At 36.2% G+C, this 18,964-nt stretch overlaps 1 protein-coding gene across 1 annotated transcript in view; it reads left to right on the forward strand.

Annotated features, from left to right (window-relative positions):
* Window positions 1-2,078: 2,078 nt before the first annotated feature.
* Window positions 2,079-18,964, forward strand: part of LOC145666831 (uncharacterized) — a 120,680-nt gene continuing 103,794 nt past the window's right edge. Inside the window, exons 1-5 of the mRNA XM_081734407.1 lie at window positions 2,079-2,203; window positions 5,557-5,754; window positions 10,128-10,281; window positions 16,244-16,368; window positions 17,783-17,885. Coding sequence (XP_081590533.1) covers window positions 2,115-2,203; window positions 5,557-5,754; window positions 10,128-10,281; window positions 16,244-16,368; window positions 17,783-17,885 — 669 coding nt within the window. The 5' untranslated portion in view covers window positions 2,079-2,114. The remainder of the gene's footprint in view (window positions 2,204-5,556; window positions 5,755-10,127; window positions 10,282-16,243; window positions 16,369-17,782; window positions 17,886-18,964) is intronic.

The following is an 18,964-nucleotide window of genomic DNA, read 5'->3' on the forward strand; positions in this document are numbered from 1 at the left end:
ATCTATATTGTCAGCATTCTCACCCCTTAACGACCTGACAAAAGAACTATGCATCAGGATCCACTCAATAGTTTGTTGTTCATCTTCATTTGGAGCAGAATAATTCATCGCATATTCTAGTTTATTTTTTTCTAATGCGTTCTTCAAATCAACTATTTTAAATGTGATATCACTATGACTTCTAATTCTAATTGTTTGTTCAATTAAAAAAAAACTGTGCCCAAACTGGCCCAAACTCATGCCAAAAGAATCGATCCATTGAATTTAGAATTCTCTATTGTTTATCCACTTTTTAAAAATCATCCTTTCAAATAACTGCATACCTACACATCAAGCAACTTGTTTGATAATGAAGGACAGTCTATAGTAAATTTAACATCATTCACATCCAAAGTTGTCAAAAGATTAAAGTTCACTTGGTTGGTTAATACATGCCTATGTTCACCATAGTTATCCCTGGCAATGCCATATTGTCCAAGTTTCGACATTTCCCGCTGGAATATTACATTAAGGAGAGATACTACGATGACACACTCAGGATGCACACACCTCAGCTTCATTAGAGTTCATACCATCCTTGTGTATCTCAAAGCTCCTCTAAAGAAACACGTGAACATTCTGAAGAAATTTAGTTATTTTTCACTATTCCAAATTCAAAGGAGATCTCTGTTGTTACAAAGTCTCTTTACTATCTCCATTTCAAAGATTATCAGAATAATTTTCTTTAAATATTGAAGACCAATGCCACTCATCTTGCAAAATTCATTCACTTTCCAGAGTCACCGTTGCTGTTGTGAAGACATTTGTTTTAAAGTAAGTAGATACATCCCAGTGTCATTGCGAACATATGTGAGGGAACAATCTTTCTAGTTACAATTTTCTGTAAAATATCGTAATACACGGCTGAAAGTTTAGGTATCAGAAAAATCACTCTGGAATGAGTGACGTTTCCATCCGCAGAGCAGAATCAGATAATGAAACTTCCCTGTGAAGAGGTATTACATGTCTTCAATAAAAATATCTCTCGAATCACGTTGTTGATACCCAGAAGGAGAATAGATATTGACGCCTACAGTGTTGTTCCAATATAAAGGAACAAGGACGCGTATACATGTGATATTCTCACTGGCGATATTTACCTTCACTAAACTTTCTGTGCGGTCATTATGAATAAAGAAGATTTTGTGAAATGTGTCAAGTAGAAATTTATCAAAACAGTAGTGTTTGTAAAATTTAAATATATACTTCTGTATAATACCCTTCAATATTTAATTGGGTCTCAACTAATTGATCCGTGTGTAGGCCAACTTTAGCCAAAGGTGGAGGGGAATATGTGAAAAATGTGAAGAATCGTCAACTACACGCAAAATTTGCTGTTGAAAGATGTACAGAAAGTAATACGATATATATATATACTCGAATGCGCTAGTTTTACCTGCGTTACGCGGATAAACTAATACCGAAACATTGTACTCAGTTTTTGAATTACTGCTGAGATAAGTGTAATATCGACGTCTGTAAAGAAGTAAAGATATTCCAGGGGAAGGGTTATGTGAATTGAAAATATACTGCAGATGTGGTAATTTTTTCCACAGTATATAAGTGTATTAAAAGTAAAACTAATGCAATAAAAGCATGCAGCATTATTGTTAAATACTGAAAATCTATTTTAGATAAGAAACAAAGATTAACTTCAGCTCTCGACTATTCTGCTGGATGATTTAAGAAATCGATTTATGACAGAGATTTTGCGGGAAAGGGATATTATGTCTAGTGTACACTAAAAAAACAAATAAAGATATCTACGTCCTGAGGGCTGGGCGGTTCAAATAAATTTTGAGAGGGCTTGTCTTCCCAGGACCAGCGCTATAAAGACGTTTTATACGAAGAGTGGAGTTGTATATTCCCCGATAGATAAATAATAAGATTTTTCTAGAATTTTCAAACATGAAAGGGAAAGTAACTCCAATTTAAATTTGGATTAAGAAAGATTTGAATAATATTATCTCTTAAAGCAAATATTTATAAATTTCTTTCCAATATATGATAGTCTGATGTCTGTACATTTTTTAGTGATATTTGGATGAAAACCGTTCCATACATCATGTAGAGCCATGCTTGAGTGCATAAGTAATGTTTTATTGGAAACTACATTCCATGGCCTTGGAGTAGCTGCAAGGAAGGGGATACATGTTTTGGAAAGGTAATAAATAGCGTAAAAGCTTCTGGTTGATAGATACTATAGATTACCAAGGCAGAATTTTGAAAGCAATATTGTGTTAGAATCTCAAATGAATTAGGTTTTCCACATGTTTAATTGTAAGAATACATTTAATTAAAGTCCAACTGGAATTTTCACTTTAACCCAAAAATATATGTGATTAGTAAATAGTGTTTAAATAATTTTAGAAAAGTGACATAATAATTGAAGAACGCAACAGCAGCATCTACACCTTTCTTACCTTTGAGGATAAAGGAAAATTAGAATATAAGTATGTAATGTATTTCTGCAATTCGTCGTTTTCTGAAATGCTTGTCTTACAATTTTTTCTACGAATTTAAAGATTTCTGGAATAGTATCTATAATTATCGAAAAACCACACAAATTTAATAATTTTGAAAAAAAAAATGTTATCGAACAACTGGTCAATTTTAACAGTTTTTGAGAGAAAACCCTATCATTATTGAAAAACCACGCGAATTTTAATATTTTAAAAAACATTTACTGTATAATAACAGAACAACAAGGGCGCCGATTTCTCTGTAAATTTGGGGAGCCAATTCAGATGCAGAAAGCATATATGAGGATTTAAAAACAAATTGCAATCAAGTTATGCCAAATATTGTAAATTTACAAATACAGTAAGGGGGTCCACTTGAGCTTTGGGGTCCAGGACCCCTCGGTCCCCCAGGATCGGCGCCCTTGCCGAAAAACCGAACGAATCTAACAATTTGAGGGAAAATCGTATAATTGTTGAACTAAGGCATACTTTTAACGACATTTGATTTATTCGTTTCTAAAAGATATGAGTAATTCTCGAATAACTTATCGATATAATTATTGTATACATTTTAAGCTCAAGATATGGAGTCTATACTGCAAGTTTCATGTAATTGCAAAATATTATCCACTAATCATATCTATTATTCATTCTGTTTTAATATATCGTGTGACTATAATAGGTGTTCCCTATAACACGAATAAAGAAGTCCCAACTTCAATGACTGAACGCTTTGTAAGAGTAGTGCCTCCAAACATTTCTCTCAATACTATCATTACATGTGCTTTGGAGGGATGTAGTTGGTGGTCGCTTTGTGTGAGTGCAATGAGGAAGAATAATGGGAAGGTTTCATATTACTTGGAAGAAAAGTTGAGCAGTTCTTAACATCTCTCCGATAGACACCACCTTCGCAAAGAATCGCTATGTGTCGGATGGGCAGAATTGCGTATTGCAGTAAAACTTCAAACTATATCGGCTGCACTTTGCTACTAAAGGCGACAGCCCTGCGAAATGGGATAGGCAGAGGAAACATTACAAAATATTAGGTCTCAAATACATTCAGGAAAAAAATATGCTTCAAATACTATACAGGAAAGTGTAAAGAGTAAGAAATTAGTAAGATGAGAGAAAACAATGGTTTGCAATGTGTAACAGCACAAAATAGTGCCATTATGCAAACCACACAGTTCAATATCGTTGCCTCAATATTATAGACGATCTATCAAAAGTGGCTACTTTATTTGATTGGAGGTATTGACCCTACACTGTCAACAATGTTGCCAATATTTTACCTTCAATATGGACAGTGTTCTGTACTAAAATGAGAGCAAGAAGAAAATTATGTTACACTTTGCTTTAAATAGAAACGTGCGATGAAAGTCGTGGGTGAAAGAATGGTTGTTCAAACGTGATCAGTGCACGCACTTAAATTAATTAAATAAAATATTACTCACTGTTGCAAGTGACTACTACAATTATGTAAGAATGACTACAGAAACATTTCAATCGTTAGTAACAATGATAGAGTCATATTTAGTACGAAATATTACTGCTCTGCGGAGAAGTATTTGGGTTAAGGAAAGGTTTGCTTTGACTATGAATCTAAGTCCATATTTTGTTTGGTTTTTTCATGTAACCTTGCCTATGCGAGTTTTATAGTTCTACTAGTGTTTCATATAACTCTAATAAACTCCAAATGTGTTGCTTCTTATCGCAACCACTGTTAATTTAACAAACTTCCTCGTTATGTTACGTACATACCTTCCTGTTTGCTGCAGTTATCAGTTTTCATCTTATTTTGAAGGCTCTATATAATAATACTTAATTCCAATAATAATAATAATAATAATAATAATAGTTACCAGCTTCATCAGTAAATATGAATGTTAGGATATTTTAAAGCCTCGATATAGCTAGGTCCGTATGCAACAAGGAACTATTAAAGTATTACAAGAAATGCAAAAGGAAGGGAGTTTGACAGAGGCATTCTCTCACCAACGTTTGATAACTATTTAGATGAGATCATAAAGAAAGATGTACATTGCAAAGATGGTATTTCAGGAGAAGGTAGAAGAATTAGATCATATACTGATTTTTCTTATGATTTGACAAAATTTGCAGAATCTAAACATAGAAGACTAAAGATGTTAATGAGAAACTGGGAAGAAAATTATATCGAAATAAACTTAGAAGAACAAAAGTATTAATAATTGAAACAAAGCAATGAGTGTCAAATATTGAAAGGAGGGAAAAACTTAAAATAATTATTGGTTTCTATCTAACATTATTAGCAAAGGCGTGAAGTATGAAGATGAAATAGAGGCAAATGTACTAGGCGAAAGATTTTTTGGAGCAAGCAAGCTGTCAACAAATGTTTGGTGTAGAATGGTGTATTCTATAGGCCACAAATATGGACATGATGCAAATATGACGATAAACTATTAAAGGTTTATGAAATGTGAGTATGAAGAAGAATTGAGAACATTGTCTGGGTAGAAACTGTATTCTAAGAAGGGGTTAATGTTAGAGGCTAATAGGCCTCATTTTAAAAGGCACAGTATGGAGCAAAAGCTGTCCAGAAACATGCAAATTGTATTATATTAGCGAAACAATAGTGTATGATGTTTCTGCTATCGCTCCGGAGGGAGCTCATGTGGTTAGTTTCCAATATTCAGTTATAGGTTTCAAATCTCCTCGTTGGTAAAAGGACGCTAATTCCAAATCCAAGAAACGAAGCAACCAAAGTAACTGTGTTGTGCAACTGTACAGTCTAATGATGCCATCAGATGATCGATTCTGGGAAGACTATAATATAGCACTACATTTGTTCCAACAAAATATAAACAGTACTACTAACACCTCTTTCCAATAAAAAGAAGTAATTTCAAATTTGTTCAGCCTATTATTTACAGGTGTGACCAACAAATGAGCTTATAGCTAGTAATAAAACATCCACATAATTTCCCTTAAAGTAATGAAATAATCAAATTTCAAAACTCAATATAATTATTAAGTCGATTTCAGTTCTTTCTGATATGTATATTTAAAATTTCAGATTATTGTGGATTATCCTATTCTTGATTGGGGTTGTTATAACGGGATTTCTTATTCAAACATCCTGGAGAAAGTTCCAAGACAATCCAGTGGTAGTCACAATCGAACGGACTTACAACGAATGGAGAATACCTCTTCCAGCAATTACATTTTGTCCTACAAATGCTCTTATTCGTACTCACAAGAAAATTATCAAACAGTAAGTAGTCTCTATATATTACTAACTAAATGGAAATGTGTCATTTATGAGTTTATATGTATACACACGTACAAGAATAAGGCCATAAATATGTGTATTTTCCTTCTAATCATCTGTATGTTGACTTATGGCTTTCCGCGCTTGCAAGCCGATAGATGGTACCATTGTCTTTGCATGCATCAACTTGAACGTTATCACTTCAGTTCGTTTTATGCTGCTGCGAAGTAAACATGTCTACACAACTGTCCCTTTACATCACAGAAGAACGCAAGTAATTATTCATTTAAAATATTCATTTCTCACCTTAGTTGCCATGACGATTCAGTAGTTGCTAATAGGTTGTCTTATGATTACGTTTGTGATATTCACAGTGAGATGATTTGGAACTCATCCCATACAGCCTTTATGAAAGTTGAGCCTGTTATGGATAATTTCATATGCAGAACCATAACTAATGTGTATATGCTTTTCTTCTGTGGTGCATATTTCTTTCGCAATGGCGAAAGGTGAACTGAATTAATAACGTTGAAACCTGCCGCAAGCGAAGACAATGGTGGAATCTATCGGCTTTGGGAGTGGAGAAAGCCATAGAGGCAAAATACAGTCGATTAGAACAAGTGAACATATTTATTGACTTACCCTCGTATATATGTCATATTATTATATAATGATCTAAATTAAATTAATTAATACATAAATTAATAATAAAAACTGTTTCAGCAAAATAAAAGCTACCAATTACACAGATTGACAGCGAAGGACATCACTCTAATTTCTCAAAAATTACGTATGAGAATTTATCTCCAAATATATCAGTTTGTTCATCTTGATGTGATCTATCGTTTGGTATATCCCTTATATTTGAATAATACGATAATTTCATAAAAATAAAGTTTAAAATTTGATTATAATTTTGGGAGTTATATTGTGCAGGGGCGTATCCTTAATCAAATTAAGCTAAGAATACAGTGTAATGTGAGTCAAATTTAAGTGGGATGATGATTGACATTCTGGTCATAGGATTTGTATTACTATCATCAAGACCTAGATTGCATTAAACAGAAAACCAACAATTACGAGAGATAACACATGTAATAATACATGGGTTGGAAATGGCTAAGAATTAAGAAAGGATGTAGCTGATAGGAAAAAAGTCATAACAGTATAGCAAAGCATCTAATTTTGAAGCTATTATCCTTCGGGTGTTGCTCCATCTCACATTCGGGCGTTTCAAACGACAATAACTTGAACTGATGACTCTGGCCGATAATACAGGCAACGGATTCCCAATTGAACTCACGACGTTCGTCACGTCCAGAACGAAATTGTAATACTAATTAAGTAGAGACACTCAAAGCCAACTGCGCTATGATAACATTCTCACTCTATTTCTATGACGAATAAGATTGATTTATAAAGGAGTGATAAATGTACATGATTGCATGGTCGTTTACTCTTGAGGGAAGTACATAGACTGAACGTATTTGCCAATAAAATCCTGAGACGAATATTCGGATTCCAGAGGAACAGGAATGGGAAATAGCGAAAACTTCATAATGATTAACTACATAAGTTTCCGTTTATACCGTTTGCCAAACATTGTCATGGTCATCAAATTTGTGAGGCTCAGGTGGGCAGGTAACGTGACCAGAATGGAGAAAAGTACGAACGCCTTCAAAGTTTTGACTGGAAATAAAATCGGAAAACAGCCATTAGGAAGACCTAGACCCAGATGAGAGGACAATATTAAGATGGATCTCGCAGAAATAGGAATACAAAATAGAAACTGGATTCACTTGGCTAAGGACAGAAGTCAATGGAGAGCTTTTGTGAATGCGGTATTGAACTTCCGGGTTCCATAGGCCATAGAGTTAGTTAGTTCAACGAAAGACTAGGAAAGTCAACAATAAAAGTAATTACATGCAGTAAAAATTGAAAAAAATGCATTCAAAACTATAATGGTAATTTCAAAGTCAGTATAAAGAGAGAATTTGGGAAGAAACAAATGGAAACTAGAAAAAGACATTAGAGATGGAGTGGTCTACCATCACGTATTTGACACATTATAAGTGACATGCTGCGGTCTGTCATCCTATGTTAATGGGCCAGTCCGTATTTCCATGATTATTGGACAGCCGTAGTCATCGTGCCCAAGTGAACCTTTAAGGTTATCCTTCAACTTTTTGAACTTTTTAAGCTTCCTGTTTATATTGTTAGAGGAAGTGTGATGCGCCCACTGAGGGGCCAGACAATAGTCTAGTGCTTACCAGTAGACCTACTGATCGAGGCAGTTGCTCGCGAGCCAAGAACTACCATGCTCCGCAGTTATGGCATCCGAACTTTATAAGGCGAGTTCATATCCCGCCAGTACAATCACCAGCTACCGGATCCCACGGTTTGACCACACCTCGACAGAGTGCAACCGAATCCGGGAACCCCAGGTAAACCCGAGGGTATGAGTCCCGGCCCTGTCTCCACTGTCGTTCTATAGCAGCAGCTTTCCACATAGCTTGCCCCCTTATTCCTTCGAAATTATTCCTCTCTTTCACTGGGATCGGAAACCTTTCCCCACATTCCTGGGATAGGCACCTTCCCCCAGTCGACAGTCCACGGTCACTAGAACAATCCTCCCGGTAGGATCGTCCAAGCTATACGAGACTTCCTCTTATTACGGAAAAGGTACACCCATACATTACCAGAACCAATGATTGATGAAGCCTGTCTGCCTTTAAAGATATGGTTGTTGGGGAGGGCACCCCTGTCAGGCTCATCCATCAGCACGGGAGTTGCTCTCTTTAACCAATTGGTGTACGACCTGCTCCTTGAGATACTTGATATCTCATCCGATATGTGAAAACGGCCATGACCGCTACTTTCTCCAGTTAGGGCCGTCCGCAAGGGATTAGTGCTTTCTCTGCCGTGTTGATGTGTACACTATCAGACCGCGTTGACATACACTATCAGACTCAATGGTACGGTTTAGTTACCAATTTGGAAATTTGGTTTCCATTCGACCCCCGGCAAAGTTACTAGGAAAAGAAAATAAAAAATACTCAGCAACAGGAAGTACTGAAATTTCACTTAAAAATGGATATAAATAGTATTAATTTAATATGGGCCATAAACACTTCTCATTATATATCAGCCTACGAAGTTGTTTGGAATAAATGGTACAGTATTTTAATATAAGCGACAAATACATTGATACAACTGCACTGATACAAGCCTTAAGGGTATAATAAAGTTGAAATTTATTATCTTAATAATCAATGTCCTTATGTTAATGGCAGAACTATGTATCTTATGTATGAAAAGTCTAGTTCACAGAATGTGTTCGATGTGAAACTATAGTGTTTCATGGGAAGTTTAATAATGTGTCACTGACAATGGAGGAATTCACATGGTCTACTCTGTAGTAAAAATTGAAAAGGAATGAGTAGGCATAACATGATTTACTGAATATTTTATGTAGAGGTACACTCATGTCCAAAAATATTGTCGCATATATATAACTGTATTCTTGTAAGAATACAATTTGGTAATGATTTTGCGGGGTACTTTTAATACTGATGCTATGTGTATGATCGGGAAATGTATACTCGTGGTAAATTTCATAGGAAAAGAAATATAAATACGAAAATTTAAATGAGTGAAACAAAATGTTGCTAAATGGACAAGAAAGTTTTATTTTCATTTTATTGTTCTTATTTACTGCTCTTTTGACATGAAATTTTTCACATACATGTCTTTGACGATAATACACATACTAACGTTATAAGAAGTACCGGGCGAATTCGTTATCAAATTATATTCCTTCAACAACGTATTTATAGACATGTGACAATAATTTTGAACATGAGTGAGTGTACCCACATAGGTAAAATGCCAGAAGGCTTGATACAATAAGGTAGTGCAGGCTTTGTGTATTTTACATTCACATTTCCTGACTGTGGGCACGCTTATGGCAGACAGATGTTCTGCAACGAAGCTAGGGTTGCTTCTTCCATAGGTAAGAATATCAAGAGACATCAAGTACTTTGTGCCAACAGATTGTTAAGTGTTTGACAAATTAACTGTTACGCAACATTTCTATGGGCATACCTAGGTCAGATTGCAAACTGTAAACGTGCTTAATCATTTGGAAGAAAATATCATATCTGCATGAAGACTAAGGAGTTTTTCTCTTTGATTGGGACCTGAAGATATAAACTTCAACTAAGGTTATAACAGAAACAACATAAGTAATCCAGACAGATCCTTTTAAGAAAAATGTCTGTCTTAATATAATTACATAAATATTCTCTAATCTTTTGACACATACTGAGTTTCTTTTTGGTAAAATGATTAATAATTCAAGTTACATTCCCTTCCAGGAACTTTGGAGATGTTGACAAACAGAAGCAAGCATTGTACGGGAACTTCTTTCGTGATGTGGCCCACCTCAGTGCTGATAACATGAAAAATATGATAGAATATGAAAACGACGCAGCCTTAAAGAATGTTAATATCGTCGACCTACAAAACAAGGTTCTATTTCAATATTTAGATTTAGATATAAACACAGATATAGATATTGTGTTAGCCAGTATTTAAGACGTCTTTCTTTTGTCTAATCAAAATCTAATTGTCCTCTCTACGTTACCATTGTTATCGTACTCCAATTTCTGTGAGCGATTCTGAACAGTTCTAATCAAGAATGGGATCGAGTTTCATAATATCAGAAAAAAGTTTAGAAGATACACAGTTTGTTCGAAGAAAGTACCTTGCGCACCATCTATTATTCATGTTTCTACTTTAAGTGTCTTATCTATGGCGCGCAGTTCCTATATTTTAAAACGAAAGATAAATTTCGTTTATTTGTTTAGTGCACTTTATCACTAGACTATACTATGTGTAGTGTTCCTTCGTGGCAAAATAGCAAATGTAGGTGATGTGAAGAAAAAGTTTCTATGTTTAAAATTATGAAAAGTTGGTTCTTTTCTACTATTTGGTTCACAAACCTCACTTTCCTTTCACAAGTTTCAAGTTATGTTGGACAAACACCATTCGTGAGATTTCTCGCATACAATTTTGTTGTTCTTTTGGTTCGTTCCAAGATGATGCCTTGAAAGGTGTTGGAAATGAATAAAACATATATAATAAAAGATGAGAACTTTAAATTGTACGAGACCCTTAACTCACCTTGTACTGTGTTCAGATTTTTGAAACGAAAACACAAAGTAGTGAAATTTATGGAAATTGAACCTTCAAGGGTGAAAATAGAAGTAGTAAATTTTAGAGAATTGTGGAACATTTTGGTTCAGTATCGGTACTTAAACAAGGAAAAAAAGATTTACTTTCAAAAATTTTGGGTTAGTGTGATTGAAATGTTCACATGATACGGCACTTCACTTTCAAAATCCAAGAAAATCATAAGTGCAATATCTGATTAGCCATATGATCTCCAGCTCAGCCAAGGATTGGATTTCATTAGCGAAGTAGTCTGTAATCTGTGATGCGGAGAAGACATCAGCCGTACATTGCACCACTCCATCATCAGGAATTTCTTTCCTTCCAAGAAGTGATTGAGATGCCTAAGAGAAAGTAGGAGAGATGTCAGGAGAATACACTGGACAAGGAATGGTTTCATGGTTTCATACTGCAACCCATTGACAGCCTGCAACGCGTGCGAGTGAGTAATGCGCACACTCTTGTTCTCGTGCAACATGAGGATACGATGCCTGTTAACCATTGCTGGATGATTGTGGACAAGTTTGCGGTGCATTTCATATAATTCAATACAGTTATGATCCGCAGTGGTGGTTTCGCCTCGATCAAGAAAGACATGATTGATCACTCCCACTATAGATAAACATGCCAGGCCAAGTAACTTTGTGGGGATAAAATCGTGTCCGTGGGTTTCCTCGGGTACTCATATTTCTTTCCACCTTCTCATTCTCTCAATTCTTCCATCACCATTCAATTGCCTTCATCATCATATCCTTTAGACTAAAGAGCATAATCGTGAGACATTAAACTGAAAGATTTCATTTCATTTTTTCAACATAAGAGTAACGACATTTTCTACGGTTAAATAAATTATTTTGGAAACTGTTCTAGACTATCCAATCTCTGTGCTGCACTGTTTTGATAATTTACGATTGTCCTAGCAGTTCCATTTTTAATTGGAAGTGATAATCGAATTCAGGAAACATTTTCTGTTATTCCATACACTGCACATCTCAAGACGACATTCATGTTGGCCGTGTCAATTAATATTGTACTGTATCATGCGTCCAACTTTTTCACCTTATCGATCGAACAGAGCAGCCGAGATAGATTTCTATGGTGTATTTGTAATTCGTCTGCAATTGCACGAAATCTTTACCGAAGACCCACTTCCATGCGGTTCCTGAGGATTAGGAATCACAATCTTGTTTTATGTACCAAATGCTTCTTGTTCACCAGCTATTAGCTCAACAGATGGTAGTAAATTATCAACTAATAAGTACTTTTACATACTCTGTCAAATGATTAAAATTATTACATCTGTTCTCAATAATGTCTTTTAAGGTACCATATGTAATGAAACATTCACACTATAAAATAAAATAGTGGGTCCGCGGTGGCTCAGTGGTAGAGCGTTCACCTCTGGTGCATGGAGTTCCGGGTTCGATCCCAGCCAAGTGAATTTTGTGGAGGACAAGCATCGTGTGCGTGGGTTTCCTCGAGACTCTGTTTCCTCTCACTTTCCTCATTCCACCATTTCATTCATTTCTCATCATCGCCATCTCCTTTAGCCTAGCCGGCATAACCGTCGGACGTAAAACTCAAGATAATAACAACACCGTTAGTGTACAATCTACTCTTGTAAATTTTCCCTCCCAAAAATATGCTTTCAATACGTTTAACAGTTGTTCAAATGTAAATGATTCATTCAATAAACAGAGCTTCGTGTGTGGCGTGTACCGTTAGATCTTATTGTACTGTACATCAGGGATCGAATGGTGATTATGAAAGTTAAATTTGAGCTGAGTGCACATGATGAAGTAGGTTAAGTTAGGAAGGTTGATCAGTGAATTCATCCAAACATATCAAGCTAGCAGTTATTCAATTGCTGATTACAGAGGATATAGAGTCGAAGATTTAGTCATATAACGAACAGGAATTAAAGGTACTTTATTTTGCACAGCAATACAAGCTCACCAATTGCACTCATCATAATAGCATCTTGCTCGTATTTGACCATTATCGTAGAAAAGGTTAAAGCAGAATCACCCTCCTACAAATGACTACCTATCACACACTACGCCTGGGACTGTAGTCACTCGTCCATTGTGGCCTTGTATCATCAGTCTACCGTTTAGCAGTCATCATCGAACCGTTGACGAAAGAAGTCCACGTACAGTAGCATACATGGAAGTCGAGCTTATGCTATGGACAGTGTTTTAGTATTCGTCACCTCAATATGGATAAAATGTCTGTTATCCGCAAGTGTGGTTTACATTGTTCAGTGCATTGCTTGATGTACGCTACAATACTATATTCGGTTTTCTTTTTTTCGTTACTCCACACACGCATTACTGTCGTAGCGGCATGTCCTGTATTTGCGCCACATTCGCGACGTGAGAGAAGCATTTTTCCATTAGTTTCACCGTATACGTGGTCCCATTAGAAAAGAGTCGCTGTTTATGATACATACTTTGACTTCTACGAGGCACAATGATACTCATGTTTCCTCTTTGCTCATCCACAATTCACTACTAGAATGTTGCGTAAAATTGCCTCTCGTATGCGCCATCCTGCTTAAATCATATTGTTCGGGTGCCATATCCTGCCATGCAAATCCATTAAATTTGGACGTATTCCCAAATACTTTCTAAGTGTGCCAATTTTTACAAACACTAGTTGATATATTCAAAATGTTCCGCGTGTTTTTTTATCTGATTTGTGTTCTCATTTTGCTCTGTAGATTTATGTAGTAGTTCAACACAGAAGCTCTGACCGGAAAACTTCTGTGTTGGTCTTCTTTAAGTGTGCTATTTCCAAAAAGCCTATACAATTCCTAATTAGTGAAAATAGTTCCCATCTTTGACAACACACACTTTTACAATTGTTTAGCTAACGATTGCATTCCGTGTCAAAAGAAGATTGAAGTCTCCGATACGAAGAACTCCTCAACCGTAGTTGCACCTCCCAATCATTATAGAAACTATTCTCTTCCCCCCAAAAAATGATCGAGATGCCGGAAGAAACGGTAATCATTGAGACAGATATCGGGAAAATACCGAGGTGAGGAAAGTGCTACTCATGTGGGTGAGCCTTGTGGTGCAACTTTAGTACGCCATGTCTGCTTATCATTGCGTGATACTTGTGGTCAAATTTATGTACATTTCATTGAGTTCAGTACTGTAACGATCTGCATTGGTGGTTTCACCTCGCCTCAGAATGACATGATGGATCACTTTCATCATAGATCACCAAACCAGTTACAACACCATCTGGCAGGGGTTAGAATTCTCCCTGGGCGTTGATCACGATCCAACTATTGTTCCGATCGTTTGCAATGGGCAGACCTATCTTTCATCTGAAGTAGCAATCGGATGCAGAAATTTTTCCGGTTACATGTTACACTCAGGCAACTGACATCTCCAAATAGTAATTCTTGTTGCCGGTATCTCCAGGGTTTTCACCTTACCGATCGCATGAAGCCATCAAATGTCAGTGGAATTGCATATAGGCCTATCTTAACACTTCTGCAATGACACACTTTTCCAAAGATTTACCTCCAAGTTGTTGTTGAGGAGAACATCATCAAACATGATATTCTTAGTCGATGCCCAGGGGTGCATTTTCCAATGCTGTCACAGAAACAAAATTTGAAAAAAATGAAATGAAATCTTTGAGTTTTACGTCCCACGGTTATGCCAGTTAGGCTAAAGGAGACGGTGATGATGAGTACTGAATGAAATGGTGGAATGAAGAAAGTGGGAGGAAACGGGAGAACCCCGAGAAAACCCACGCACACGGTGTTTGTCCACCACAAAGTTCACTTGGCGGGGGCTGGGATCGAACCCGGGACCCCAAACACCAGAGGTGAACGCTCTACCACTGAGCCACCGCGGCCCCAAACAAAATTTGAGAAACCAACTGCAAATGCATTTACTGCAAATGCACTGTTAATGTTTTTGTAGCTTGGTGGACATAATGTCCCAGTTCAAATTCGTAAAGAAAAATCATTGGCAACAGTATATTCACATAATGTACTTTCATACGATCCTGTTGAATAACACTATTTCCTGACTGTTTTGGGTGCCTCAGTCTGTTTGCTCTATGTGTACAGAGTTTGTGACGTTAGACACATGATCTTACTTCATTTTGGTGTTGTGTTGCTCAGGTCAGTATCCCACCAGACATCAAAATGGACATTTCGCTCCAACAACCTAATATTTTATTTCTAGAATAATTTATTATAAAATGCACATATAACTAACTTTTGTTCTGTTTTATTTAGTATATTTTGTTTTTCATTGAAAATTAGTCAGCTCTATGCTCAGTTTTCCTGAGAACCTTATTATCGTTGTTAATGAGCCCATCGCACCTAGTTGCGGTGGACAAACACCATGTGCTTAGGTTTTCTCGGGGTTCTCCCGTTTCCTACTACTTTCTTCATTCCACCACTTTGTGCATTTCTTATCATCACAATCTTCTTTAGCCTAGCCGGTATAACCTTGCGACGTAAAATTTTAATTTTCATTTTTCACATTGCACCTAGTCAAGACGACTCATTCAGTACAAATTTTCCACATCCACCACTACACAGTCCTGTGAAGGGCAGTGTATTACAGAAAATAATATGAAATCCCGGATTCTAAGAAAGTAAGAATACCATTGTGTTTTCTGAGCCTATATTGCCCACAAAATGTATAAAGATAAAACTGTACTTACTGCCAGATACGCGTACTTTTCTCCTTAAACATACAGTTTGGAAAACTGCAAAGAATAAGATTATGCAAGTGTTAATAAATGTTTCAGTGTAATGACAGGAAATGAAATGAAATATTTGAGTTTTACATCCCACGGTTATGCCGGTTAGGCTAAAGGAGACGGTGATGATGAGAAATGAATGAAATGGTAAAATGACGAAAGTGGGAGGAAACGGGAGAACCCCGAGGAAACCCATTCACACGGTGTTTGTCCACAACAAAGTTCACTTGGCAAGGACTGGGATCGAACCCGGGACCCCAAGCACCACAGGTGAACGCTCTACCACTAGCCACCGCGGCCCCTCTCTCAGTGTTAATGAGTTGTAATTAGTGACAAAATTGTCATGCTTATAAATATTCAACTAGAAACAATTTCTCAATCTTACAACAAAATACCCAATATTGAGTTAATAAAGAATGCCTAATAGTACGTTCTTTAATATTAAGTAGTAATCCCGCAGCTAAATACTGGTTGGTCACTTCATGATTTAAAAACTAAAAATCCTGCTTATCTCTCCTTGTAGATCAGAGCGTTTCCAAAATGGATGGTTATGCGGTACGAAGATAAAATGAAATACGAAGGACACTTTCTTAAGAATCCCTATGGTGCATGTGTAGGCTACAATTCAGCATTGCCTCCATTAACAAGGTAGATAATATTAAAAAGAAATAAAATAAATTTAATAACAATGCTTTTATAAAATACACTAAAAGAGAGAAATTATTTTTAGTGAGGTGATGCAGTGTTATTGCCTTATAACAAAAATGTGTGTGTATATTATTTATTTTAAGCGTTGGTTGCTGGTAATCGAAGTTGATTTTTGGTAATCAGGACATCTTCGACTCTCACAGACATATATGTTGGTGGTTTAGAATGAAGAAATAGAACTAAGACTAAAACCATTAGCATTCTTCGTAAGGTTAAATGTTAAAGTTTTTAAAGATATAAGGAAAGTGGATCACTTGTCCTAATTCGTTGTCTCGGTTACATTTTTCCATTTTACCCCACTAAAGAATTTCAGTGATTTTTTCTAAACCTTTGTAAATAAGGCAATAACAATGAAGAACTCTATGAAATTATTTTTTAAAGTTTTTTTATAGTTATATGTTTTCTTACTTCTAGACTTTATCCAATATCTTGCAATGAGTTCTTTATTCTTGACTTCCTTAGCTTGCAATTACCTTTAATTTTAATGTATGAATTTACATGTTTTATTTTCTAAAAAGACATTATAAGACTTACAACAGTTCATCCAAAATGTTTGCTGAAAACGAAATACTGTGCCACATAATGATCTCGAACCAGCATGGAATCATTCTTCCATCTATCGAAGTAATGCTTAAATAACTGGCGATGCTTACTTCTTGTACAAAAATAAATAATTGTGAAAAAATGAATAATTTTACAGAAAATGATAAGGTAGATCAAAAATTATGTGAAAATATTGTATTATCATTAGGTTTATATATGTGCACCAACTTTCAGAGTTGTAGTTCGTACGGAAATGGGTAAAGTTTAAGTCGCATCTAACATACATATTTACAAGTAACTTAATAAAAGCATTTCAGGAAGACAGAGATACAATGGAGCAAATGTATGTATTCTACTTGTTTAAAATCTTAAACTGTAGTAAGCCTTCGTTTCTAGTTTAGTGGCTAGCGTCCACTCCTTTAGTGGATGAGGTCCTAGATTCAGTAGCCAGTGGAAAAGGATCGCACACATTAAAGTGCTATAGATCATTATAATTTTTAATTCTGATAGTGTTACTACTGAAGCTACACATAAATATAAATCAGTTAATCAATTAACAATACAAATGATACAACTATATGTGGAAAGAAATTGCATGGTATTCTTACAACAGTCTTTTCTTATTTCGAGTGAACATGCAAGATATTATCTATGGATGCGTTATCTCTTATTCAAGGGTTAATAATATAATAATAAAGTACGCGTATACACGGGCGCATGATATTTGTAGCCATTCAAAATTTAGCACATCTTCCTTATTTTATATCATATCTACTTTAAAATATGTTTCCAAATTTACCATTTTTTTCAGTAATGGAATAGCGGCTGTTAAGCAAATCATCAGTAACACTACGTTTGATAGCAGTGATAAGCAGTTACAAATTAGTTCAGCTTACATCCTGAAGGATACTCAGGTAAAATTATCTTGCTAATAAGTTTGTTTCTGTCTGACAATACATGGGGGAAATGCTGAAGATCGAACTGTAGCAGGAAACTGTAATTTTTTAATATTAATCTAAAGTAGTAATAACCCACAAAAACTATTTGGTCTAGGAATTAATTCGTGCGGGTGGACAAGAGATGGCGCAACGAACGGAGCGTCCCACAGTTCCGTATATCCACACATGTGTTGCAAACCCCTGTCATCGCGTATCGTTCGTAGTATAGGGCAGTGGATTAAAGCGTCAACAACACCAGTTTGTAGTTAAGTGAACATGGCGCAATTTGTGCCTGATAAAGTGTTTTTGCGGGGTGTCCTGCTGCATTACTTTAACATGCAGAAAAGTGCGACTGAAAGTCATCGTATTTTGGTGGAAGTGTATGGTGACCATGCTCTAGCTGAGCGAACGTGTCAGAAGTGGTTTGCACGGTTTAGAAGTGGTGATTTCGGCTTGGCAGACCAAGAGCGAGCTGGACAGCCAAAAAAATTTCAAGACGAAGAATTGACAGCATTGCTCGAGCAGGATTCGTGTCAAACGCAGGAACAACTTGCAGCAGCATTAGGCGTTGATCAAACAACAGTCTCCAAACGCTTGAAAGCCATGGGAATGATTCAAAAGATGTCACATTGGGTTCCACATGAATTGAAAGACAGAGACGTTGAAAGACGAAAAACCATTTGCGAATTGCTGCTTCAACGACAGAGCAGAAAGGGGTTTCTGCATCGAATTATTACGGGTGATGAGAAGTGGATCCATTACGAGAACCCTAAACGAAAAAAGGCCTGGGTGAAACCAGGTGAACCAGGTCCATCACAACCAAAACGAGATATTCACTGTGCAAAGGTTATGCTGTGCATATGGTGGGATATGAAAGGTGTGGTGTACTATGAGCTGCTGCAACCGGGTGAAACTATGAATAGAGAACGTTATCGACGACAATTAATGCGTTTGAAGCAAGCTCTGGCCAGAACACGACCAGAATGGGAGAACAGACATGATAAACTTATTGTTCAACATGATAACGCTCGCCCACATGTCGCAAAACCGGTCAA

The sequence above is a fragment of the Thermobia domestica genome, chromosome 1 (genome assembly GCF_964235325.1).
Source record: "Thermobia domestica chromosome 1, izTheDome1.hap1.1, whole genome shotgun sequence".
Classification (NCBI taxonomy): domain Eukaryota; kingdom Metazoa; phylum Arthropoda; class Insecta; order Zygentoma; family Lepismatidae; genus Thermobia; species Thermobia domestica.